We start from the raw sequence: 26,552 nt of genomic DNA on the forward strand, positions 1-26,552 counted from the left end.
GCCCTGGAGTAGGCTACTGCAGCTTCTTATAACCCCGTGCCTACATTCGGTTGTGGTGGAGGGTGGTGTGTGGCCCCGGGAAGAGTAAGTACAGGCTGGGGAACTTGTCTCCCATCCCTTCTCCAGAGCAGCAGAGTTGATGTTGGCTTCGGTTACCTCCTTCGGTGGAGGCAGTGGCTCCGCAGCTGCTGAACCGGAGCCTGAAGCTCGGACGCTTTGCATTTGTTACCAGGTCCAGTTACCAGGACTTTCTTGAGCTCTGGTGTCTCTGTCTGCATGTCTGTAGATGTGTGGAGAAAAGTTCGTGCCGCTACTCGTTCTAGCCTCTTGACATCGAAACACCTAGTGACGCGGGATATTAAGTCTTCATCTTTACAGGTGCTGAAAATTGAGGTTGGATGGGTGCAGGTGGGCTTGCAAATTTGTCACAGGATTCTGGGCTTTCTGACCAGGCTGCTCTCAGAGGCTGGCTAAAGAAAATGTCAGCCTCTCTGAGAAAAAACACGGGGATGTGTTCAGTGTGTACAGCCACACGTCTGTGAGTTGGTGGGAAACTTCAGCACAGCGAAGAGTTCTCTGGTTTTAGGGTTTTTCCTTCAAAAGTACCTCTGTCATTCCAGCAAAAGGCAGGACACAGCAGGAACGGTCTCCTCTCTGCTGTTTTGGGTGACCTGGCACAGCAGCATCTCTAGAACTTGAGATAAAAAGCATACGATTTCTGTTCTGTATTTGCATGATGGAAAATGAGTCAGAGGAGAAAGCAGGCCTTATGGAACAAGATTAAGCTAATAGTGGGATTAACAAACTGTATAATAAGTAATTTCCAGCTCTCTTCTTTATTCCTATTGCCCAAATTGTACAAAGGCACAAATGGCCTTCATATCACCTACAGTGGCACATGCTGGGATGAAAGAAAGGGAAATATAATGGAATTCCTAAGGCAAAAATCCCTTGAGTATATACGTGTTGCCAAGAGAGACGAATGGTACCAGTTAGACTAATTGTTGGGCAAGATTCTCGTATTTTGTTGGGGTTTTTTTAATGTTGTCTGTAGGTTTTGCATGAATAAAATAATTACTGTTCATTTACCTGTTTGAAAATGTCTAAAGACATTAAGGCCCTTTTAGGAGAATGGTATATGTGGATATGTTAGTATGAAAGAAGTCAGACGCTCCTGTACCAGAAGTTTTATAAGGTACATATTAATCCAGAAAGCAAGAGAAATCAGCCTTCAACCAATAACTTTCTGAATAAAACCCAGTCTTTGAATGCCAATTGTAAGGGAAATCTCTTTTAATTGTTTACGGCCCTTGAGAGCTTCCCCAGGTGCTGAAAGGCAGAGGTGCGCAGGCTGGGCTGCAGGGTGCGGTGCAGGGCAGGGCTCTGCCTTTCCCTCTCCTTGATTTTGGCATTCCTCGGCTATTGCTGAGCCGGGCGAAAAGCCCTGACTTTGTTTTCCCAGCACAGACTCGGTCCAAGAATAGAGTTAGCAGGAAGGCCCGGACAATGAGTGAAGAAACAAAGCACAGTTCTCAATAACTCTCCTAAAATGTTAGTGATGGATAAAACCAGGGAGGATGGGGAACGGAGCAAAAACGGAAGAGGAAGGGAAATATTTTGATATTTATTTTCTCTCTTCTGTGTGGCCGCTTCGATTCCTCTTAACTGACGGTTTCTGAGAGCCACTGCTGGAGTTCAGCGGCCAGCATTAACAGTTCGTGCTACCGCTCTGCTGCAAAACGGTAACAGAAATTCATTTAGCCGACTGTTTTCTGCTTTGGATTTTAATGCGAAAGATGAGCTTGCCTGCTGTGGCATGGACAGCCTCGGATGGAGGTCAGGACTCAAAACAAAAGTGGGGAGGAAGGGCTGCTTGTGACCAACTTCCATCTGGACCTAGTGCCCTCCCGCCGTCTAGGGGTGGGCTGAGCCTGGTCGGGGGCTCTGGAGAAGCTGCGATCGCTGGGGCCTGGGTAGGCCACCATGAGAAGTGCTTCAGTCCAGTAACAGCTGGCCTGAAGGCACCAGCCTCTGAATTACGGACGTTCTCTTTCTGGCTGTGAGGAGGCTGGCTGTCCGTGGCCCAAAACACGGGCTGTCAGCTGGAGCTGTAGTGGCGCAGAGCTGCCCAGAGGCTGAAAGAGCTGCACGCGATGCGCTGAGCCCGCTTCTCCTCCATGTCGGTGCGGCCAGCGCTGCGCCGCTGGTGCCGTTCCGGGATAACCCCCGGCTGGACCGATCTCCTGAGGTTCTCCGCGACAAAGCCCTGTGGGCAGAGCTCCAGCCTGTCATGGCTGCTCTGTGGAGGTCTCGTTCTGCAAATACTTCACATACTTTTGTCCATCTTGGCTGTCCCCGATTTGTGTTCTCTGGAGGGATTGGTAAGAACACTGCCATGCGAAGAGGAGGCAGGGCTGGGGGCAGGGGAGGGGGAAATAGCAGTTCCGATAATGCATCCGTTCATCTCGTAGCTGTATCCCTGACGGGTTTGCTTGAACTTCTGGATCCTTAAGCAGACCTTTTCCAGCTGATTTCTGAACCAGCTGATTTCTGAACTTCATCACCCCCTGAAAGGGGTGATGGGGTCTGTAGTCATGGTGAAAGCTGGAGAAACTTAATTTTTACGCTCTAGTCCAAGTTGTGTACTTTTGAAATTATTTAAAAGTATTCTGTATGTCTGACAAGAGCCTCCCATTAGATGCAATATATTTTTTTACTACATTGGAAAGAATACGTAATTTTTTTCCCCGAGTAGCTTAGGAACTTAAACATGCATAGTTTAGGGCTTTTAGAAGTCTTAAGGTGCCCATTATATGTCAAAAGCAAGGCAAACGTCGTGTGTGAGAATGTCTTTTCCATTGGAGGGAAAAAAGATCCTTTTTTTTTGTTGCCTAAAAGTACTCTTTTGTTTACACAACTTGGAATATAACTATACCATATTGTGAAATTGCTAAATATTGCCAGATGTGCTATTTTTGTTTCATACATGGCAACATGTCTCCAGCTTCTATTCTTGGTTAGTAAGTCATTGAATAGTACATTCGAAATCGGATTGCAAAATGTTATGACTAATGGTGTTGATTGGATGGTTTTAGGTAGTCATGAGGGATTTTCTTATTTCCCAGAGAGTTTAACATTGCACAACTGCTGTAAACATTGCCACACTTATTTGGTGATGTTGCCTTTAATTACTGTTTGTACCTCGCGTGTCGTGTGTTTTGCCCTTGTGCTGTTTGTCACTCCTTCTGCGTGTGGTTTGTGCTGTGGGAAGCCCCGGGGTCCCCAAGGGGCCGTGGCGCGCGGGCCCAGAAAAGGGCACGGCTGCGGTGCTGGCTGCCGGACACCGTGCTGCGAGGGGTCAGGATTGAAGATGGCCTACAACCAACGGTAAAGCAGGAGTCACAGCGCTGGCACTTCTCAAGTCTCCTGTGTGTGCTCTGTGAAGAACCGGAAAGGGTTTGAGTAGTTGCCACCAGCCTTGGTCCGCACTTTGTCTTTGGTACAGCCGGTAGACTACAGGATGACAAAGGAGGTTTCCGGCTGACTCCTTCCATGAAACTTCTCTAGACAGTCAGGATCTCTTCATTCCCAGGAACTGACGGAGACCCCGTGCAAACTGGCCTGGACACCTCAGCTTCCAGTCTCACTGCTAACTTGCCTTCTGCACTTGAGCTCTCCCAACTTAGCAGCACCTCGGAGGAGACCTGTAAGCATCACTGAACTTGATTTTATTCTGAACAACCGTCACTGCATAAGTCATAAAGCTGGCGTCTGTTTGTGTTCCTGGTGCTGGGTGTCACCCTCCCGAGCGGGCGTGAGAGAGTCTTTGAGGTTTGCTGCTGCTTCGCTCCGACGTCTCGCTCTGCAGCCCCAGAATGGCCATGAGTGCCTTTGTCTCTGTGCTCCCTCCTCCATCCTCCTGCGTCAGCCGAGCCTTCTCCTGCTCCTTGCCCAGAGTGTCCAGATGAGCTTGCTGGCCTGCTGTGCTCACTGTGTCCCTGCTAGACCTGCCGCTTTCTCCTGCCTGCCCCGCTGCTTGTCTGGCTCCCAAAATGTCATATGGAGGGAAGTATCTCTGAAAACTGAGTTCTGATGCCGTTCTCTCACAAAGCCTGCACTGCAGTTCTTTAATGATACAAACTGTTTCAGTAAAAATGTGTCAGATCGCTTTTCTGTTAACGATCAAGACATTTTTTCTGATAAAAACGGTTTTGTTGCCTTTTTTTTAAAGATGTACTGAGCATTTTTTACGAGCCCCTTAAAGTTCTGCTATAAAACCTGTTTTGGCGGTTTACAATGTACAAACAGTGCACTGCAAGTTACAAATTGTCACGTCCCAGAAACCTAAACTACACTGTTGTCTCACTTAGTTCTGCTGGCAAATCTATGAACCGAACCCAGATTTGCAGAACGTATGACCAGGTAGTGTAGACATAGCCAGTACAGTAACATGGCTTTAATATTAAAAACCCTTCAACAATGGGTACTTTCTTTTAGGTTCATCGTGAGTAGGGAGCATGTCCTGCAATGAAAAGCGTGCTTGTGGAAATGCGCATTTCTCCATTCGCCTTGCTCCATGCCTCAATGCCTTGTGCTTGTTGTCATCGCCCAGTTCCTCCATTAGCTGCCACTCTGAAACCACGGCCTGGGCAGTCTCTGGAAATGCAGGGTGAGATGCAGGGTGAAATGCAGGGTTAAATCAAAGAAATGCTGCTGCAGCGATGTGATGTGCAGCTGGTTCAGGAACAGCTAAGAAAAGCTAAGTGAAGTAATGTATTGTGCCCTTAGTGAACTTGGCTTTTCTCCTGTTCGAAGTATCTCTAGAGCCGCTTCCCAGTTTCAGGAGATCCTGGAAAGTTTTATGTACATACATAGGTATGTATATAATTTTAAGATAAAAAGAAAGCCAACAGTAACTTACTCTTTTTTGCCTGTACAGGTGTGCCACCTGTAACATCCAGATTGCAAGGAAACAGGCTTGAAAGTAAAGCAAAAGAGAACAAACCTGGAGATATTTAAGAAGTTGCTTCTGGAAAGAGAGGTGCTCTGGAATGGAGGGAGCTGTGAAAAAAGAAGGAAGGAGCTGGAAGGACCGGGAGGGGGATACAGGGCAGCAGTGAACGCACGCTGCGAGAAGGGACTGCTGCGACCCGGCAGTGGGCCGTGTGACGATGAAGTGAGACGACTCTCCAGCAGAAGATGACGAGGGTGTACGGCAAGGCTCGTCACGAGCAGGAGACGCAGGTGAAGGATGTCCCACCGGGACACTGCTTGCTCTCTGCCTGCCTGTTGGCCTTGGACGTGTGCAGCATCCACAGGCTCTGCCGGTGCTTAAGATCACTGGCTGCTAGGAGCAGGTGCTTCCCGGGAGGACTGCTTGTCGCTGCTGCTCGCAGCTGGGAGAATTGCTGCTCCGGTTCAGGGCACGGAGCTGGTGTGCCAGTCTGCGAAGACGCCCTTCTGAGTCTCCCTCTTCCCACTGGTTCAGTTGTGGCTGTTCAAAGCTTCCCGACTATTTTCCTTTTGATACTGTTTGCACTGGCCTAAAAGCAATAAAGTTTTCTATTTAGTTCATTTCATGTTATGTTGTTTTTCAGCAGTTGGTGGCAAGAGCTGACATTTTATAGTCAGCGTCTTGTGCATGTTTGTCTTTAACAGCAACTGCCGATAGGTAATGAATCTGCTGAGATCTGCGGGAGAGGACGTTCATTTGGGTGATGCACTAGGAGCGCTGTGGTTTGCGTGCCAAACGCCCGGGGACAACTCCTCACCCCGGCGCATCGTACCAGCTACGTCCCCTGCCGCGTAGCGCGGCAGCCCTGCTCTGCAGCCTGCACAAAGCCGGCGCCTCGCCGCTGCCCGCAGCGTCGCAGCCGTGCGGTCCAGCGCGGCAAGGAGCAGCTCTGCAGGGTGCAGCGCCCAGCGACAGCTCCGCGGTTCCTGTGACCGAGGGTGTGTACCTACTGCGCTTCCCGCCTGCCTCAGGGGAAATCTCTGCCATGCGGAAACATAATTAAGAGCAGCTTAGGAAGCCACGGTGTATCGGTTAGCAAGCAGCAGCTGCAAGGAGGAATCCTGCTTGCAAATCCTCTTACAAATCTACCGGGTAGCCCCTTGAGTGTCCTGTTGAAGTCTATTAAAGGAAAAGCCCGTGAGCAAGACATAGTGACTTTGTTTTCAGAATGGTTTGAATTGTGTGCTGTGAATAGACATGGGGCCTTCTGTTGTTAACGTTTTATTTTCTTTTCTTGCTTAGTTGAAGTGCATAGTGCTGAAATGTAAGGAAGAGAAGAAAAAGGAACAAGTTAACTTTGCACAGCTAACTTTGCTCCTGGCACTTCTGAATGATGGAGCGCATGGCTTGCCAAGGTCCTTTGAAGAAGAAGTACTTCTATTGTGGTATTAACGGGAGGAAAGTAACAGTCAATGCTGAGGGCCATCAGGCTGCTTCTTCAAGTGCTGCTTCAGTTTCTCTCAAAATTCAGATTACAGCGTACACGTTGCTTAGCATTTGCCTAAAGGGAGAGAGGGGCTTTTTGTTTTCTAGAACGGCTAACGGGCGACTTTGCACGGTGTGGAGTTCATGATTCTTAAATCTTCTGTAGCCTTTAGATCTACTGTGTCCTGGTTTCAGCTGAGACAGAGTTAATTTTGGCTAAACCACAACATACTGTTTGGTACTTGTGATTCTGAGATTCTGAGTGTTGAGGGGTGGTTTTGGGTCGTGTTTCTGTTTTGTTTTATTTTTTGGTGGGGTGTGTTGGTTGATTGGGGGGGGTTAAGCTTATTTATGATTTTGGGGGCGTTAAGGGATTTGTGTGTGTGTCCGTGTGCAAGTAAATACCTTAAGAATGTATTCCTATAGCTTCTGGATATGTTTTTTACCCCTATACTTTTAAAATGGAAAATGATGTAGGACAGTCCCATTTCTTGACCCTTGTGAAATACAGCTTCATGAAAACAAGTTCTGAAAGTGTTCTTAGAAATCCTTTTAATGCCTCATTTTCTAGAACTTTGTATTCCCGTATGCATTAAGTGGTAGGAAATCATTTTTTCCAAGGATTTGTTTTCAGCAGGGACAGTGTGCTGAGAAATTTATACACAAACTTTCAAGCGTGGGAAGGGCACTGCACCCGCTGGTTGCAAAGCCGCTGAGGTGCCTCTGGCTGAGCGGAGATTACCTGCGCGTGGAGCTGCCGTCTGTGCTCCCGCGCGCGAAGCGCGAGTCGCTGGCTGTCGGGGTGGTGGTCGTGCTGGCGCAGCCCTGTGCACCAGCCTACGTCTCGGTCGGGCTGCGGCAGCGAGCTTGCTGGTCCTCGCTCTTGATCTTCTGCAGCGGGGAGGCGGGGGGTCAGCTAACTGCAGACAAATGGCACTTTGGCAATGCAAACAGATTAAAAATGTGTACCCTGTAGGGTCCCTGCTGCATTTTTGGAAGGAAACGTTTTGCAAGGAAATGTTCTTCAGGTGTTTGCTGTCTTGAATGGTCCTGAGAGGTGGGGTGGGACCAGCTGGAGCAGCTGGTGGCCAGGACACGTTGTGCTGTGAGAAGTCTGCGGGTTTCGTAACAGATGAGCGGAGATACAGCCGGGCGGCACCCGGGGAGGGCTCCGCCTGCCTGGGGAGCTTTCCTGGGGCTGTTCTGGGGGCAGGCGCGGCGCCGGTCTGTGCGGCACCTCAGCCCCGGCTGTGCTGCCGCCGGCCACGCGCTGCGGGACGTCTCCGCTGGCGTTTCCTTGGGGAGCTGCTGGTGGGGCCATGTCTGAGGCGGTGGTGTTACGTGGCGATCAAAGCACCAACCTGATCCCCAGCTACCTGCAAAAAAGGTGGGGGGGAAAGACTCCGTAACTCGCAGAAATGTGGTCTGTCTTGCTGCTGCCGGTCCTGCTCAGGACGACTGTGGGAAATCATTCAATCTTAATATGTTGTTGCTCCGCAGCCCTTCGCTTACCATGTTTTTCCCTCCACCCCGCTCTCCCTTGTGTCTTCCGAAAGCGTCGGAGTCTCCCGGCAGAGCCAGCGCGGGACCCGTGGTGCTGGCAGTGACGGTGGCGGTGCCGGTCTGCGTCCTGTCCCTCATGGCAGTGCTGGCAGCATGCACGTGCCAGGGCCGGCGCTGCGCCCGCGGCAGGGCGAAGCAGCCCAACGTGGAGGAGCCCCTCTCCGAGTGCAACCTGGTGAACTCCGGGAAGACTCTGAAGGATCTCATCTACGACATGACGACCTCCGGCTCTGGCTCTGGTACGTGGGGGCTGCCCAGCTGCCCTGCCCACCACGCTTACCTCGGCGCGGCCGCCGTTGCTTTGCTGCCAACTTTTGGAGCAAATTTTCTTGATGCTTAACCCGAAGGCAAACGTGCCGCCTGGCTTGTAGGGCGATGAAGAACGTTGCCTTCGTCTGGGTGCAGGTGGGGGTCTTATCTCAGAGGCTCTTACACCGGTGACAAGTTTTATGCCAAGGGAGGTTTTGTGCCGATAGGCTCGGCCACACCTTATGGCGGCAGCAGGGCTTTGTTTGCTCTTTTTCTGTCAAATTACAGAAGTTTGAGTCTTTGTCTGAATGGAAGAGTTAAAGAAGCCAATTCAGAAGTCAGTTTCAAGTGTGAAACAGCACGTTGCTGGCTGATGTGGCATGGCTAATAGTAAAGGTACTAGAGTTAACTGGAAGAGCCAGGATGCCACTCCTGAAATTTTTATAGCGGTGTCAAAATAACGTTACTCCAAATTCTTGTTTTGAGCAGAATGCCAACCTTTTTAATATTTTTCCATTTCTGATATCCTATCTGCTACGATCCCTCCATTGCTATTGAGAACTTGTTAAATCAAAGAAATGCAAAAATGAGGTGGGAATTCAGAAATTCCAGCTCATTGGGCTGCTGGCACGTCTGGTGTGCACAGCCCAGCTTTCTGTAACGAGAATTTTTATTTACTTGAAAAATACGTAACTCATGCTTGCTTTTATTTATAAGTGAAAAATTTATAAATGGTGCTTAATTTAATTTACTCTGTTTTCCATGAACTACATACCTTTCAGGATTAATTGATTGTACTTCCCTCATGTTTTTCCACAGATGTAACGAGTAGACTTTGGCTTTATTTACCCGGAGCTTTAGCTGTTCCTAGGCGTCCCTGAGCTGATAAGAGGGCTTTATTTGTGCTGACCCGCGTGGAGGCAGGCAGAGCCCCATGGGCACCGGAGCGGCTCGCTCTGGTTTCGGCCAAAGAGCGAGTTTGCCCCGCTCTGCCTAGGGGCGACTCGGGCTTGGCCACAGGCGGCCGGGAGAAGCCCTGCAAAGGCAGCAGCGGCTGCAGGGCAAGGGCTCTGTCGAGGGAACCGGAGGGAAAATTTGAATAAATTTGAATAAGCTGACCTTCAAACTATAATTTTTCCTGCCGATTGTTTTGCTCTGTTAAGAGCAAGGTTGTCTTGATTAAAAAAAAAAAAAAATTTCTTTGTTTTAAGTCCCAAACATACAGTATCAAATCAAACGAGGCAGGGGTTTGTGGCTAGCAAAACAAAATGAAACTGCTATGATAATTTATTTTTCTTTTTGACAGTTTCAGCGAGAACAGATCAAATAATTGACTGCAAACCAAACTGTAGTCCATAGCAAACCAAATCAAGTAGTTCGGGCCCGCTTTTTTATTTTTATTGTTTTTTATGTTTTTTAAATTTGTTCGGGATTAGGGAGGTAGAGTTTGGGGAAGAAAGGTACCTGTGTCATGTGGGTCTCCTGGCTTTGCTGGAAAATATCCCCGTGCAGTGGTTTACTGGGAGCAGCGGGAGGGGACGGGAGAGCTGGCCTGGGGCAGGGCTGGTGGACGTGGCGGGGCAGGGCTGGGGGCTGCAGCCCCTGGAGGCTGCCCAGGGCGCGGCCGGCAGTGCCCGGCGTGGGGCTGGCGGGGCTGAGGTCTGGCCCCGGCGTTGGCCAGCGCACGCTTATTGCAGTCTGTCGAGGCTTTTTGCACGCTGGCTGCGGCCAGTCTTTTTTCCTTTGTCAACGGAATAGCGAAGCTGGGCGGATTTTCCAGGCAGGCGGTGGCGTACACGCCGGTTTTTCAGACCTTTCCTGTTTCTTTCGCCCGCCCCCTTATCCGAGGGCATGCAGCTCCTGTCGTGACCCAGGCTGGCGTCCGTGGAGCCTGTCCCAGGGCACGGAGGTTCCCGGGGGGCCCTTGGCAGACTGGCAGAGGCCAGGCTGTCGCTGGCGCGCGCCAGCACCCGATGCTCTGGCCTTCAGCCTGCGCGGAGCTGGTGGGAGGGAGAGCTCGTGCCTGACCCGCTTCAGGACTGAGATTGTCTGTTCTACCTAGGACAGACGTGATGTACGCTCATCCGGCGAGTAACATTAAAAACGGTGATTGTGGGAGAGTTTGGCTGGGGGAGGATTTTCCCTTGGTACTCTTTGAGAGCAAAGTCACGTGTACCACTCACTGGAAAATCTCTAACTTTGTGATTTAAAAGTCACTGGTGAACTATTTCACAAATATCTGTCTCTTCTTTTTAAACTAGGTTTACCTCTGCTCGTACAAAGAACAATCGCAAGGACTATTGTCCTGCAGGAAATCGTAGGAAAAGGCCGATTTGGCGAAGTCTGGCGTGGAAAATGGTGTGGAGAAGACGTAGCTGTGAAAATCTTCTCCTCCAGAGACGAACGGTCCTGGTTTCGGGAGGCAGAAATTTATCAGACGGTGATGCTGAGACACGAAAACATCCTGGGCTTTATTGCTGCTGATAACAAGGGTATGCTGCGAGTCGTGCGTGAAATCCCGGGTGTCTGTCTCAGAATTGCTTTCGCTGTCCCCGCTCCCATCTGAAATACCACGGTGAACCTCGCCGCTGTCCTGAGCTCCTTCCCGGTGGGGCGGCCGGCAAACTTGTTCATTTGCATGCCTGAGCCGGCCGCAAAATGGGGAAGGCTTTTCCTGGCTAATCTTTTTCATGAATCTGAATGATCTTGCTTCCTCCGGGTAGATAACGGGACGTGGACTCAGCTCTGGCTTGTCTCAGAGTACCATGAGCAAGGGTCCCTGTTTGACTACCTGAACAGAGGCACGGTGACGGTGGAGGGCATGGTCAAGCTCGTGCTGTCGGTGGCCAGCGGCCTGGCGCACCTCCACATGGAGATCGTTGGCACGCAAGGCAAGTGCTTCCCTTCCACTTGTCCTGCCAGTGTCTTAAGGAACGTCAGTGTTTGCAAAAATGTTTATGGGCGACGTGGTATAGTAAAGCATTTTACGAACTGTTACACCGCAAGAAGCAGTGCTGGTGTAACACCGCGTGATGCAGCCTGAACAGAGAATAGGAATATAATTTCCCACGTTCTCTGTCTGCGCCTCCTTCCACGTCTGTAAGCGGATGGCTGTGGGCGCAGCTGTGCTAAAGGGCAGCGCTAATGAAGGAATTTCTAAATGAATTCGGAGGCTGAACTTAACAGTTTCTCATTTTGTGTTTTATTCCTGAAATACAGATATTGGAACAAAAACACCCTCAAAGTTTTTTTTTAATTTGATGGCATTTAGCAGAGCTTTACTTGGTACAAAATAGGCTTCAATGTTTTTTTACAGGGTGTAGTAACAAAGTTGAATAAAACTGCTTTTGCTTCCTTGCTCGTTATATTAAAATTCATACCGTTGCTGTGAAAATTGACGGCGCTTTCTCTTTCTGTGAACAGGCAAGCCAGCGATTGCACACCGAGATCTGAAGTCTAAAAACATCCTAGTGAAGAGGAACGAAAGCTGCGCCATCGCGGACCTGGGCCTGGCGGTGAAGCACGACTCGGTGCTGAACACCATCGACATTCCCCAGAACCCCAGGGTGGGGACCAGGAGGTGGGTGAGGGCGGGCTGCCGGCTGCCGGCCCGGCTCGCCCGCGGGGATGGCTTCTCTCAGCCCTCTCGCCCTTCCCTCCACCGGTGACTTCCCCCGCTGCTTTTGGCGTCTGTCGAGCGTCAGCAACAGAGCCAAGCCCTCCGTCCCCGCTGGGCAGGTGTGGGAGGCCGTTGCCAGCCCCAGCTTGGGACGGAGCTTGCCACCCCACGCGGAGCGCGGCTCTGTGGCGTGGATGTCGCGCGTCGGTCACCCCGCGTGCTCCTGGGCGTAGTCAGGGCATCGCTCCCAGCGCCGTGAAGAGTCACGGCGATTGCGTGGGTGGAGGCAGCCGCAGCACTGAATTCATCACCCGGGCCACCTCTCTTGCTTTCACCGGGAATCGCTGTCGGAAGGAGTTTCCCTTTCTCCAGCAGCACCAGCTGCTCCCTGGCCCTGGCATGCAGCAGCGCAGCTGCAGTCGTTTGTACGAACTCCCTCTAGCAAACTGACCTTTGCGTACTTTAAAGGTATATGGCTCCTGAGATACTTGATGATGTGATGAACATGAACATCTTCGAGTCCTTCAAGCGTGCAGACATATACTCTCTTGGGCTAGTGTACTGGGAGATAGCCCGAAGGTGCTCCGTTGGAGGTGAGGTTTCTGGCCTTTTCATTTTGCAATCCAGACCGCTTTTATCTGAGATGAAACAAAAGCAATTACCTGTGTCCCGGCCCCTGCACTCTCAGTTATCTCGGCAGCATGTGGTGGTAGAAGTCTGTTGTGGAGCAGTTGCTCAAGGCGGCCCCAAATATTCCTCCGTTCTCCCTCATTGCCTGTAAAAATGATTCTGGAGCAGCTACTTTGGATTTTGTGTTACCTACACAATAAATCTTTCCTAGGAATCACTGAGGAATACCAGTTGCCTTACTATGACGTTGTGCCTTCTGATCCTTCGATAGAAGATATGAGAAGGGTAGTTTGTGAGCAGAAGCTCAGACCAAATATTCCAAACCAGTGGCAAAGCTGTGAGGTAATTCCAGTTCATTGCAAAGCATGTTTAAATTAAGACGGGATTTTTCAGTGGGACAAAAGGAACTCGATGTCCAGCCTCTCCTGAATTTAAATGCGTTTCAGATGTCTGGCTCTCTTTTAGCTCCCAGATCAATACAGAGAAAACTGTCTTTGCGCCACATGCTGAACTCTCTGGAAGATAGCTCTTCATTTAGGATATTGCTGTTGTATTACCGTTTGAGAGAGCTGTACTTTATCTTCCAGTATTGCACTTAAAAAATTAAAAGCAGGAGGCGGTGGTTTTATTCTTGACCTGTTCTTTTAATTTCTGACCTGCAGGCGCTGCGAGTAATGGGCAGGATAATGCGCGAATGCTGGTACGCCAACGGCGCCGCGCGGCTGACCGCGCTGCGTATTAAGAAGACGATTTCACAGCTCTGCGTGCAGGAGGACTCCAAAGCCTGACGGAGCTCCCTGGAGGAAGAGAGGGGAATGAATTCTTCTGTTCAGCTTTTAACATGTGATATTATTTTTATTTTTGGTCTACCTCACGTAACGTGGTTCAGTATTTAAGTGCCCAAACCAGAGCACTGACACCTAGCTTGGTATTTGCCCACTGGAAGGGGCAGCTTTGACTCGTAGTTCATGTTTCATACAGCAAGTCAATGACTTGCTTTGGTTTTCTGAAGTAAATTAGACACGAGGCTAATCGCAGAAGGGAGCTTAAAACACCACGGCAGGGTAACAATACCTTTCGCTGTTGCGCTTTTTATCCTAGTCAAACCCCAAACGTATTGGAAATAGCTGGCATTGGTTAAAGCCTGTTTGCAAGAGAAACCACATGTTTTATCCTCAAACCAAGTAAAAGACCAAATTTAATCCAGCTTTCTACATATTTTTACACAGGCATCTGAAAAGGGGCTGTCAGTAAAATGCATTTTTAAATACTATATTTATCATTACCTAAGCAAATAAAAAAAGATGAAAATTCCACTAAGCATGTGTATTGTGAACAAACGCATCTAGTCAGTTTTTTATTAACTTTTATTTTTATTGTCTTGATTTCATATACAGTATTATAGCTAGGATTTGGAGTTACTTTACTCCGTTCATTTGTTCATTGAACATATTGATCAAGGGACAATTTTTCTTTTTAACAGTTAGGAAAAATAATGGAGGCAATACTTTTCCGATAGATACGTAGGGATGGAGTGGGAAAAATTCTACCTAAACTGAGGAAGCATATGTTTTTAAACAACATCTTGCCAATCTGTCACTGGTAACATTTTTTTAGTGCCTTTTGATGTTTTAGGGGGAAGCTTTAGCAAAATTAATTCTCGGAAAACAGTTGAAACCTGGCAGAAAGGTTCGTTTCTCGTTGCAGTGACGTACGACACAGCCCACCTCGCTGTGTTGGAGGATTTGGAGACGCCCACGCGACCGGGACCCGCTGCGGCGTTCAGGAACGGCAGAGCTCCTGCTCCAGGCTGTATGCTGGAGCAGTGCCCGTGACTTCGGGAGATTAATGTGCTTTCTACCACCCTAGCTTTTGGCACTTAAAATTAATGTTTCAAATGTACCTGCACTCTGGACCAGCTCGCTGGTTGCTGTTGTCTGTCATGGCCTAGGGACCTGTTAAAATGTAAATTTAAAGCGCTGATGCCCTTGCACGAAGCCAGTACAGCCTATTCAGAGGTTTCATATGGATTTCTGTAATAGCACCAGGCTGGTGAAAAGCATTAACATCTCTAATCATATTTCCACAATACTGCAAGCTATAAAAAGCAGGCTGTTTTTTCAAAATTCACTGATGTTCTGGCGTTTTGTGAATTCTGCCCCACTCTGTGGTCCACACATTTGAATATAGTATTCTAATATTTTTAATAGCCAAAATTATACATTTCATAATAATATGGTTCTTTAAATGTTTCTAAATCCAGATGGTCCATGGAAATTAAGTCCCTAGATGTTTCCAGAATAGCAAAGCTTTGCAAAAATTCGGTGTAGCACGCGCAGCTCTGTGCAAGTAAGCTGTTAGCTAATTATGGTATTTAAGATCAATCTTTCAGATGCAACCTCTTGAATTGGGGCTCTGACGTGGAAGAATGGGTTAAACTGTTACTGAGTGGGATGGTCAGTAGTATCAGTACTCCATGTTTCATCCTGACACGCACACTCTAGGACATTATGGTCTCTTTATGGATGTTAATTGCCCCGTAAATAGGCTCTAATGCAATTTACCTGTTTGCATAACTTCTCGTCATTAAATAATGCGAGTCTTTTCCTCATTTTATGGTCTGTTAGCTGAATGGTGGAGAATATTTCTAGTTAGAAAGCTAGTAGATTTTTTTCCCAGTACACTTCCTGAGGTATAATCAAAGTCATCTTATAGATTTAATTCCTGTGTGCTTCAGCTGCATGAACTACGCCAGGGAGCTCAAAAGAGGCGTACTTTCTAAGCTGTTTGAGGGGTAATTGTTGCAACTGTATGATCCAAAGCGTGGTGCTGACTTGAGTATCAAAAGATTTGCAAACATAAGATCCAGCATTTGTTCTTATAGAACGTAACTTGAAAAAAATCCTTATGTTAAAAAGGATTTATTTTTTAAGTGGGAAAAGGAAATGTTTTATCCATGGAAATCAGCTCTTACTGAATTTGCAGAATAAGGTGTCTGAAATCAGTGGTAGTGGAGTAAAAGTAATTTTAAACAGTATGCTGATTTAGGCCTGTCTCTTCAAAAGTATTTAAACTCTGCAGGTGAGACGAACTTTTCAGAATTGCTTTAGCACTCGGGAAGGTGCCCAAAAGGAAATGGTCCGTCTTTCCAGAGCTGCCAGCGCTTGCAGACCCAGTTAGCTCTTCTTCCGAGAAAAAAGAATCAAATGTTTGTGAACAACCAGAGTAGTGTGTCAAAATATGCGTTAAAACCAATGCTGTAGAACAATAACAACGAGGAGAACGTATCAAAGAGTGAAGTCCACTGAAGCGACAGAGCCGTCTTACAGGGTGGCCTGCTGGTACGGGGGACCTGTGGACAACCAGCCTGAGGAACTCCGAAATTGGCTCCAGCGTTTTTCTGAACGCCTGCTCCTTGCCGCGCGATGCAGTTGCACAATCACAGCGCTGCTTACCCATGCTGGAGTCGTAAATCGCGAAACACAAATAGTTGTTTAAAATAACACTGAAATAACGGAACGAAGTAATTTTAAAACAGAAAGCACTGTAGTTCTGAAAGGAGAATGCAGTGGAATGCATTTCATCCCCAGTACGCCAGCCCCGATGCTGCCGGCAGGTAGGGTCTCTGTTGTTAGCAGGACGGTCTGTGGATGAGCAGGTTCATGATTGCTCAGAGGGAGCAGAGGGAAGAGCGGTGTTTGCTGGGCGGTGCAAAGAACCCATCTCGGCAGCAAAGCGTGGGATGTTTGCAGCCGTCTTGATGCATTAGGAGTCATTAATGAAAGCTTGATCAGTTGCTGTACAACATGCAAGGTGACCAAGGGACACCATCAGCTTCTCTTATACCACTTTTAAAACATGTTAATTTTTTTGCCTAAAATGGAGGCATGCTTTGAACTTCATGGGGAGAGTGATCAGGGATGGTCTCTAGGGATTTTCTTCAATTTCTTCTTCCATTCACTCCTGTGCACTTTTAATCCATATTATCCTTTGAAGGGATCTATGCCCTTGAGGTCTATCTGATAACTGTTCCTGGGGACTCTTTCCCTGTGACTGGATTGCATGGTGGAGGGATTTGGTGTCTGTGCAGGAGCTCCTCTGGGTCAGGAACCGTGCCGGACTAAAGTCGTGCTGTGAAATTTAAAAAATGTGCTTTTTGGCGTAAGGCACTTTGGTGAGCCGGTCTCGGGGCAGAGCTAGGAGACGTTTAGAGGAGGGTCTGCTGGGTTACAGCGTAGTGAACCGGCCATCGGGACGGTGCTGCCCGCTCCTGGCTGTGGATCCGGCGCTGCTACTGCTGCGCTGCTGGTGGCTGCTCGGGTGTTTCTTGAAGCCCTCCCTGCTCCGGGGACCGAGGTGCCTCTGCGCGTGTTGTGTCTACTGGAATAAATGTGGTCCCCGCCTTTGGAGGCTCACGTGGCTGTTACGGGGGCCTCACGCCGCAGCACGCCCGTTTTGTGTTTACGCCGTGGTGTAATGAGGGCGGGCAGGGTGTGCAGGGGGAGCTCACCGGCACACGCCTGCGTCCCTCTGTGGCTCCTCCCTGGTCTGCCCTGGGGTACAGCTTGCTCCCCTTGGTTTTTTCCTTTAATCTGGCTTCGGACACCAGTGTAACAACCACCAGTAACTTCTTGTTAGTTGTAAATGCCGCTTGCTCTTTCCTGTCCGTTTGGTCAGCCTTACGTGGTGGCGGATTTTTAGGCTGTGTTTTTTCAGTTTCCCTCCTGGAGTCTCTGAAAATTGTTGAACAACCCTGGAATTTGAGAAGGACCCTTCTGGCACCAGGCTGGGGAGGTGCGCGAGGGGGAGGATGCTCTGCGCAGCCGGACGCTGGTCTGACTCGGCTGCACCGCTCAGGTCACAGCTCCAGCCCCGGGGATACTTTCAATCTTTTCCTGTGCATATCTCATGGCGTGAGATGTTAAGGTCTGTTTGCCCTAGCTTTACACTTAGCTCAATATTTTTTGCACTGGTTTTCTTTTTTCTTTTGCCGTTGGGAGGTAAATGTATGTTTTAGCAAACTAGAGTTAAACAGAACTGAGCCAAGGGGCTGACGTAGTTGTACTGGGCTTTAAGATGTTTGTAAACTGTATGCTCCTTTAAAAAAAAAAAACCAAACCCCCTTGTTTTAGTGACCTTTTCCCTCAATGTAGATTTTTCCTGTTCAAATTTAAGAACAGAGGTTATATGGAGACACTTCTTTGCGGTTTTAGGGAGGCTTAGGTTTCTTGAGAGGTTACTAATGTTCTTGCTAATCTTCACTTAAAGCACAAGTTCTTAAGCTCGTAGAAATGTCAAGCTCAAGGATGGTCAAGACCGGTCACCACATTTAGCCTTTCCTAATTGATGCTTCTAGTGTGGGGAGTTACTAATTTTTTTTAAATTCACTTCTAATAACAACCTAAAGCTTAATGCATGGAATATGAACTGAAAGGGAAAGTTAATTAACATTTTCTCTAGCACCTAATTTTTTTTTGTTTCCTGAACCGCTCCCCCCAAATACCCCGTGAGAAATTCAAACTGTAATCTCTTCTGCACTTTGCTGTTTTTATAGTAATTTGCACTTAACCAAGATCATTCCCTCATGTAATCCTATAATGAATCCTATAATATTTTAGTCATTGTTCTGTCACTTTTTTGGGGGAATACATTCAGGAATTATGAATACATTTGTTTAGAAACATGTCTAGTCCCTGCAACAGGTCTTAACATTGAACAGAGCGAGATCTGCTCGCGGTCCCTAGCTGCCTGGATCTCCTGTGACCATTGATGGCCTCAAGGATGTCCCCAGCACATCCTTGCCAATGGGAAGGAGGTTTTTGTGTTTCTCGTTGCTGTTGAGAAAGGTATCTTACGAGCTGCCTCGCCACTGCACGGACATGTTTCGCACCGGGACTTCTGTCCTGGCAGGTGGTGCTTCTGCAGGGCTCCCACCCCTGTGGTAGGAGTCATTGTGAGGACGGGTGGGAAGACGCTCTGTCGCGTCGTTTGTGGTCTACAGGTACAGATGCACGAGCCCATTTTTGTGTAGTGGTGCGTGTTGATAAAGGTTGTGGCTCAAGAATTCCTGCTGTGGTTTAGTATGGGTTTGTAAGGCTGTGCTTGGACTGCACACAGAGCCCCGTGCCGCCGCGCGTGGGTGCTACCAGCAGCAGCACCCGGAGCTGTCGTCTGCGAGTCGGGCCGCTGGTACCTTGGCAGTGCAGGCTGCGCATCTGCGAGTCAGGACGGCGTGGCAGGGATCATCCCTGCGTGCTGTGGTACCCCGATCCATGTGAAGCTTTTAGGGAAGGACGTCTGTGTTTTGTTTTAACAGGCAGCACAATTTATGAATGTACGGGAAATAAGCATTAAGAGGTACAATATATTTCTACAGAATATAAGGAATGTGCAATAAGTTGTAACCAAAGGCTCTGAATGTATTTTTGGCATAAATAGACTGAATGTATTTTGAATGTAGCTATTACATTTGTGTCTAAATCTGCTGTGGTTTTCAGTCCCCAAAGAGAAATGTGTAGTGTGTTGTCAATCCACAAACCAGTTTCCGAGTTGTCTGTTTTTTAAAGAAGCATTAATATTTTATCTGGAAGTACTGTAATATTTTAGAACTTAGTAGAGCAGTACAATGCTAAAATTCAACCCTCATATTGTGAAATACCTAATCTAACGTACACTGCAGCAAGTTATTTTTAAATCTATTGCTAAAGTTATTGCTTGATATTGCAGCTGCCCTGGATGTAAATAATTTGTTTAAATGTTGTATTTTGTATGCATATTTTACATACCGGTATACTTTCGGAAAGACGTGGCGATTTTAATAAATTAAGCACACTCTGCCATTGTGTTCCCGTGAAGTGTAAAGCTGTTTCTTTATGTTCCTTTTGTGAGGAGAAAGGGGTTGAGGGCTGCTTCAGGTAACTTGTAGACTGTGGAGGTTTCGAACGTGAACCAAAGCTCTTCTGCCAGCGCGTGCCCCCAGCCCCTCGCCCGGCTGCGGCTCAGGTGTGCTGGGCAGGGCATGCCGCCGCCGAGCGCGGGCTCGGGGGCTCTGCAGAGACCGGGGAAGGACAGGTTCCTGCTGGCCACTGCTTCCTCAGCTTCCCATTGCTGCCCCTGGCCGATGTGCTGCCAAATGGGGAATGAGCGTGTCTGGAGGGCGTCCTGCGTGCTTTCCAGGCTCGTGCCGGTAGGGTGGCGTGCGGCGACGGTGCACGAGCTCTGCCTTGGCGTTCGTCCTTGCATGTGCTCTTCCTGGCGTATGGCAGACGTGGTGATGCACGAAACATCCAGCTTCTGCTTATGGGTATGTCAGACCCTTATTCTAGTGAAGGAGACAAACAGCCTTGTGCCTCCCTGTCTGGGAAGCGGCAGCTCCTCTCCCACGCTGGAGCAGCCTCCTGAGATAAGGGGTTGATGTCTTGTACCCGTAGGGAGGAGAGCCTGCTCTCGGCCTCGCACGTTGTTCCTGCAGCTGTGCTGATGTGAACTCTGGCCGAGCTCCCTTTCATAAAAGTCCCTGGATCCCACTCTTCCAGCTATTTAGGTTTTCGGTGCTGTAAATCTGAGTGAGACCCGCTCACATACAGGACTTCAATTCTGAAGTCTTTGCTTGCTTGAAAATCCCCCTGACTAACATAACCATAACCTACGGATTTAAGTCAGGCTTTATTCAAATTTAAGGCATGTCAAAACGAAATCCACCCCGCTACTACCCAACAGTATCAAGACTTCCATGGCTTTTGAAGGATACCGTGGGCTTTTATTTTTTTCCTTAAAATGACCATTGTATTACAGGCAATTACTTGTGAGTTTGGTCCTTCTGCAAGAGACAGTGGGATCATAAGTGTGCTCTCACTTTTTAGGCAACTGGAAATTTCAACAAAGGTTTAATTGCCAGGTCTGGTGCTGGCTATGAAGTGCAGGTCCTGGTTGCTGTAAGGCAAGCGGTAGCTCTGGAGCGGGTCCCCAGCTGAACAGCAGCAGCCCATGGCTCGTCCATGAGCGTCGGCTGCCTTCCCCTGGCCAGCGCCACGCCGGGAGGGTGCCCATTGCCCCAGAGAGGACAATGCTGCACTTCCAGCAGCCTGAGAAATTCCTGCTTCCTCGGAGATCCCTGTTTCCAGCTCGCATGGAAGGAGGAGCAGCTCGTCCCTGTGAGCCAGATGGGCGCTTTCCTGCGTGGGTGCTGGCCCCGTCCACTGCATCCTGGCTTGGTGGCAGGCTTGGTGCTTGGCACGCCAGCAAAATCACAGAATCACAGAATCATTTAGGTTGGAAAAGACCTTTAAGACCATCAAGTCCAACCATTAACCTAGCACTGCCAAGCCCACCACTAAACCATGTCCCTAAGCACCACATCTACACGGCTTTTAAATACCCCCAGGGACGGTGACTCCACCACTTCCCTGGGCAGCCCCTTCCAATGCTTGACAACCCTTTCGGTGAAGACACTTTTCCTAATCTCTACTCTGAACCTCCCCTGGCACAACTTGAGGCCATCTCCTCTCGTCCTATCCCTTGTTACCTGGGAGAAGAGACCGACCCCACCTCTCTACACCCTCCTGTCAGGCAGTTGTAGAGAGCGATGAGGTCTCCCCTCAGCCTCCTTTTCTCCAGGCTAAACAACCCCAGGTCCCTCAGCTGCTCCTCATCAACCTTGTGCTCCAGACCCTTCCCCAGCTTCGTTGCCCTTCTCTGGACACGCTCCAGCCCCTCAATGTCTCTCGTGGAGTGAGGGGCCCAAAACTGAACACAGCATTCAAGGTGTGGCCTCACCAGTGCCGAGTACAGGGGCACGATCACTGCCCTACTCCTGCTGGCCACGCTATTCCTGATACAAACCAGGAAGCTATTGGCCTTCTTGGCCACCTGGGCACACAGCTGGCTCATGTTCAGCCGGCTGTCGACCAACACCCCCAGGTCCTTTTCCGCCAAGCAGCTTTCCGGACGCTCTTCCCCAAGCCTGTAGCATCGCATGGGGTTGCTGTGACCCAAGTGCAGGACCCGGCACTGAGCCTTGTTGAACCTCATTCAACTGGCCCCAGCCCATCGATCCAGCCTGCCCAGGTCCCTCTGCAGAGCCCTCCCTACCCTCAAGCAGACCAACACTCCCACCCATCCCTGTGTCGTCTGCAAACTGACTGAGGGTGCACTCGATCCCCTCGTCCAGATCATTGATAAAGACGTTAAACAGAACTGGCCCCAATACTGAGCCCTGGGGCTCAGTATCAATAAACACCACTGGTGACCGGCCACCAACTGGATTTAACTCCATTCACCACAACTCTTTGGGCCCGGCCATCCAACCAGTTTTTTACCCAGTGAAGTGTACGCCTGTCCAAGCCACGAGCAGCCAGTTTCTCCAGGAGAATGCTGTGGGAAACCGTGTCCAAGGCTTTACTAAAGTCTAGGTCGACAACATCCACAGCCCTTCCCTCATCCACTAAGCGGGTCACCTTGTCATAGAAGGAGATCAGGTTAGTCAAGCAGGACCTGCCTTTCATAAACCCATGCTGACTGGGCCCGATCCCCTGGTTGTCCTGTACGTGCCGTGTGATGGCACTCAGGATGATCTGCTCCATAACCTTCCCCGGCACCGAGGTCAGGCTGACAGGCCTGTAGTTCCCCAGATCCTCCTTCTGGCCCTTCCTGTAGATGGGTGTCACATTTGCTAACCCCCAGTCAACTGGCTAACCGGGGAGGTCCCAGGACTGCTGATAAATGATGGAAAGCGGCTTGCTGAGCACTTCCGCCAGCTCCCTCAGTGATCCCTTGGGTGGATCCCATCTGGCCCCATAGACTTGGGTGTGTCTAAGTGGTGTAGCAGGTCATTAACCATCTCCCCTTGGATTATGGGGGCTTCATTCTGCTCCCCGTCCCTGCCTTCCAGCTCAGGGGGCTGGGTACCCAGAGAACAACTGGTCTGGCTATTAAAGACTGAGGCAAAGAAGGCATTAAGTACCTCAGCCTTTTCCTCAGCCTTTGTCACTATGTTTCCCCCCACATGCAATAAAGGATGGAGATTCTCCTTAGCCTTCCTTTTGTTACTAATGTATTTATAGAAACATTTTCTATTGTCTTTTATGGCAGTAGCCAAATTAAGTTGCAGCTGGGCTTTGGCCCTTCTCATTTTCTCCCTGCATAACCTACAACATCCCTGTAGTCCTCCTGAGTTGCCTGCCCCTTCTTCCAAAGGTCAAACACTCTCCTTTTTTTCCCCTTGAGTTCCAGCCAAAGCTCTCTGTTCAGCCAGACTGGCCATCTTCCCCGTCGGCTCATCTTTCAGCACATGGGGACGGCCCGCTCCTGCGCCTGTAAGATTTCCTTCTTGAAGAATGTCCAGCCTTCCTGGACTCCTTTGCCCTTCAGGACTGCCTCCCAAGGGACTCTGTCAACCAGGCCCCTAAACAGGCCAAAGTCTGCCCTCCGGAAGTCCAAGGGAGCAGCTCCGCTGACTCCCCTCCTTACTTCTTCAAGAATCAAAAAACTCTATCATTTTGTGATCGCAGTGCCCAAGATGGCCTCCAACCGTCACATCACCCACAAGTCCTCTGTTCACAAACAACAGGTCCAGCGGGCACCTTCCCTAGCTGGCTCACCCACCAGCTGTGTCAGGGAGGTCTCTGCCACACACTCCAGCAACCTCCGAGACTGTTTCCTCTCTGCTGTGTTGTATTTCCAGCAGACATCTGGTAAATTGAAGTCCCCCACAATAACAAGGGCTAGCGATTGTGAGACTTCTCCCAGCTGCTTATAGAATATTTCATCTGCCTCTTCATCCTGGTTGGGTGGTCTGTAACAGACTCCCACCACGATATCTGCCTTGCTGGCCTTCCCCCTGATCCTTCCATATAAACACTCAACCCTCTCGTCACCATCATTAAGCTCTGGACAATCAAAACACTCCCTAACACACAGGGCTACCCCACCGCCTCTCATGCCTTGCCTTTCCCTCCTGAAGAGTTTCTAGCCATCCATCCATCCATTGCGGCACTCCAGTCGTGCCAGTCATCCCACCACGTTTCTGTGATGGCAACTATATCACCGTTTTCCTGCTGCACAATGGCTTCCAGCCCCTCCTGTTTGTTGCCCATCCTGCGGGCATTGGTGTAGAGGCACTTCAGCTGGGTGTTGATCCTGCCACCTCTGGGGGGGAAAAGCCCTAATTCCTACGTGACCATCCTCAGGTGCTTCTGTGGTTTCTAACACATCTAACACATCCATAACCCTTTCATCTTTGCTGCCACATGGTCTCTAAATGCCAAGGGCTTTCAGGTGGTGAGAGGTGTTCATGAGAAACTACTAAGTGGAGGATTTGGGTCTAAAAGAGAAAGGGCTAATTCTTCATTTTCTTCTTATTAGGTAAACCAACTCCACAGGATTCCACAGGAGTCATCGGTACAAACCTGGTAGCAATGGAGAAGAGCCAGCTCATGAGTCCCTGAAGGTACCGGCTCACGTCCTGCAGAGGATGACTCCTCGCTCATTCCTTCTGCCCTGGTAATGTCAGTGTGGGCAGAAACCCTGTGGGCATCTCAGCCTTAGGAGGATGCATGCTTCAGAAGTGGGCAGCTTTGCCTGATCTCTGCTCCTAGGAAAGCTTCCCACCACTTTCTGTGCATTTTAGAGATGGTTAACAGCGAACTGAGGGGAGACCTTATCGCTCTCTACAACTGCCTGACAGGAGGGTGTAGAGAGGTGGGGTCGGTCTCTTCTCCCAGGTAACAAGCCATAGGACAAGAGGAAATGGCCTCAAGTTGCACCAGGGGAGGTTTAGACTGGATATTAGGAAATTTTACTTCACTGAAAGGGTTGTCCAGCATTGGCACAGGCTGCCCAGGGAAGTGGTTGAGTCCCCATCCCTGGAAGTATTTAAAAGACGTTTGGACGAGGTGCTTAGGGACATGGTGTAGTGGTGGGCTTGGTAGTGTTAGGTTTACGGTTGGACTCAATGATCTTAAAGGTCTTTTCCAACCTATACGATTCTGTGATTCTGTGATTCTGTGATTCTGTGATTCTGTGAACGCAAGTGTAAAGCCTTGCTGAGACACAAACCGCTGCTCTTCTATTCGTAAGGATGCACCTCCTCTGCAAGCTCCGTAGCTGGTGTTTCCTGTCTCTGTCATACCATGAGCTGAATTCATAGTTCAATTCCTCACAGTTTGAGGACTGGCCTTTCTTTGGAGGCTGGAAGCAAGGCACTATATTTTAAGGTTCTGTCGCTTTAATGTTAAAGAATTTACCTTAGATATTGCTATCCTTAATACCAGCATGAGTGTAGGATCTGCCATAAGACTAGAATCTGGGCTCAAAGTAAATGTAAAGGAAACTGAAAGAAGCTGGGATTTTTCCTTGCAATATCTTTATAAAGATTTTTTTCTTTGCAAATGACTTTCCAAAGCATTGCAATGGACTTCGGGTTTAAGTATGTTTACAATACTTTAATAAGCCCACGTTCCAGACCTGGTGTATGTATGTCCTACAAATGCCTTATTCTCCTAGTTCACGTGAAGCCTTTCAATAAAGCATCTGAGGGGAAGGGAGAGGTGCTTTCTGCACTCCAACGGTGACGGTTATCCACTCACCGGCAGATTTGCTTCTCCTCGCTTGCTGCTGGGAACGCTTGCTGGGACTCCAGAAGCCGGCAGGAGCTGCGGAATACCCTCCTGGGAAGCACTCTTGTTTCGCAGTGCTGCCCGACAGCAGCACCTGCCTTTGCCCTCTGGAGATTCACTTCCAGTGGAAGAGGGCACAAAGCAGCGTGGGGTACAGGGCGGCGCGCGGCAGTTCGGGCCCTCTCGTGGGTGAAGGGGCCGCTGCGGCGGGAGCAGCGCGCGGGGACCAGCCCCGTACAGCCACCCCACGCCGGTCTGCGGTGGCGATGGCAGAGCCCAGCAGCCGGCTCGGGGTCAGCGAGGTTTGGGTGATTGGGCTCGGTCTCCTCTGGGCTGGACTGCAACAGCCGAGAAGCCTTAACATACAGACCGGCGCTCCCGAGGGGCTCGGTCGAACTGGTGTCTCAGGACTAGCAAAATTATGGGAAAGGTTACTACGAAACTGATACTCAGCTGAGTTTTCATAGTGGGGGGAATGTAATACTAAAATCTACTTTCTTTTAAACCTCTCGAGATTATTTTGAAGAACAAATAAGATGGACACAGATGAAAATTATCTTTTAGTGAGACAGGAATACAAACGGGATGCTACAACACAGCGGTATTGCAGTTGCCTGAGGATTTTCCGTTACGAACAAGCAGTTATTTGCTTGTGTGCACATCCAGCTGAATGCCCTTTACCTGCTCCCGAGAGGGGGTAGAGCTGCTCAGCTGTGTGCCCCAAATCCCCTCCAGTAACAGGTAGCAGAAATCCCCTTTACATGACACTTTTGCTGTGAAACGCATTGACCCGCATTTTGTCCCCGCCGTCGCAAACCCGGTGCTCTTCCTGAGCCTCCTGCCCCGGCGCTGCCCAGGGCACCGCTGCGGGAACGCCGGAAGGGGCGGAGGGCCACCGAGCCGAGGAGTGCACCCTGCAAGCAGTCGCCCGCCTGCCCGTCAGCGTCCTTCCCCACCACGGATCAGCATCGCTCCTCTGCCCGCGCCAGGAGGACACCCAGCTCCGTATGAAATTGCACACAAACTGCTTATCTTTGTGAGCAGTCGTCTCGTACGTATCTGAAAATCTCCCTGTAAGGGTTTACACACGTACACACCTGTTCGGCTGTGTTCTACGGCAACGTGCACAGCTCTGTACTGCACTGATAAAATTGAGGGGTTTGTCAGATTTTTCTCCCCTCCAGCATTTATTTTCCTTAAATGTACTACTGAGTCCTTGGTATGTATTTGTTTAAAAACAAACTGTACAGATACTTGGCGTATTTCTGGATTGCTGCTCCTGTTTGATTCATTGTAAAACACCTTTCTGATTTCGTTGGTAAGTTAAATGAGAGGTGCTGGAAATTTACTGGCTATAAAAGAGTCACCAAGATTATTGCTTGGGATCATTATCTTACGCTTCTGCAAGTGTTTGAAAATCTAATATAAAATCATGGAA

At 49.3% G+C, this 26,552-nt stretch overlaps 1 protein-coding gene across 1 annotated transcript in view; it reads left to right on the forward strand.

Annotated features, from left to right (window-relative positions):
* The window catches only part of ACVR1C (activin A receptor type 1C), a 33,625-nt gene extending 19,845 nt beyond the window's left edge, over window positions 1-13,780 (forward strand). Inside the window, exons 3-9 of the mRNA XM_072874136.1 lie at window positions 7,996-8,241; window positions 10,513-10,743; window positions 10,975-11,142; window positions 11,675-11,831; window positions 12,339-12,463; window positions 12,712-12,842; window positions 13,163-13,780. Of these exons, the coding sequence (XP_072730237.1) occupies window positions 7,996-8,241; window positions 10,513-10,743; window positions 10,975-11,142; window positions 11,675-11,831; window positions 12,339-12,463; window positions 12,712-12,842; window positions 13,163-13,288 (1,184 nt within the window). The 3' untranslated portion in view covers window positions 13,289-13,780. The remainder of the gene's footprint in view (window positions 1-7,995; window positions 8,242-10,512; window positions 10,744-10,974; window positions 11,143-11,674; window positions 11,832-12,338; window positions 12,464-12,711; window positions 12,843-13,162) is intronic.
* The last annotated feature ends 12,772 nt before the right edge of the window (window positions 13,781-26,552 follow it).

This window comes from Ciconia boyciana, chromosome 10 (assembly GCF_034638445.1).
Source record: "Ciconia boyciana chromosome 10, ASM3463844v1, whole genome shotgun sequence".
NCBI lineage: Eukaryota > Metazoa > Chordata > Aves > Ciconiiformes > Ciconiidae > Ciconia > Ciconia boyciana.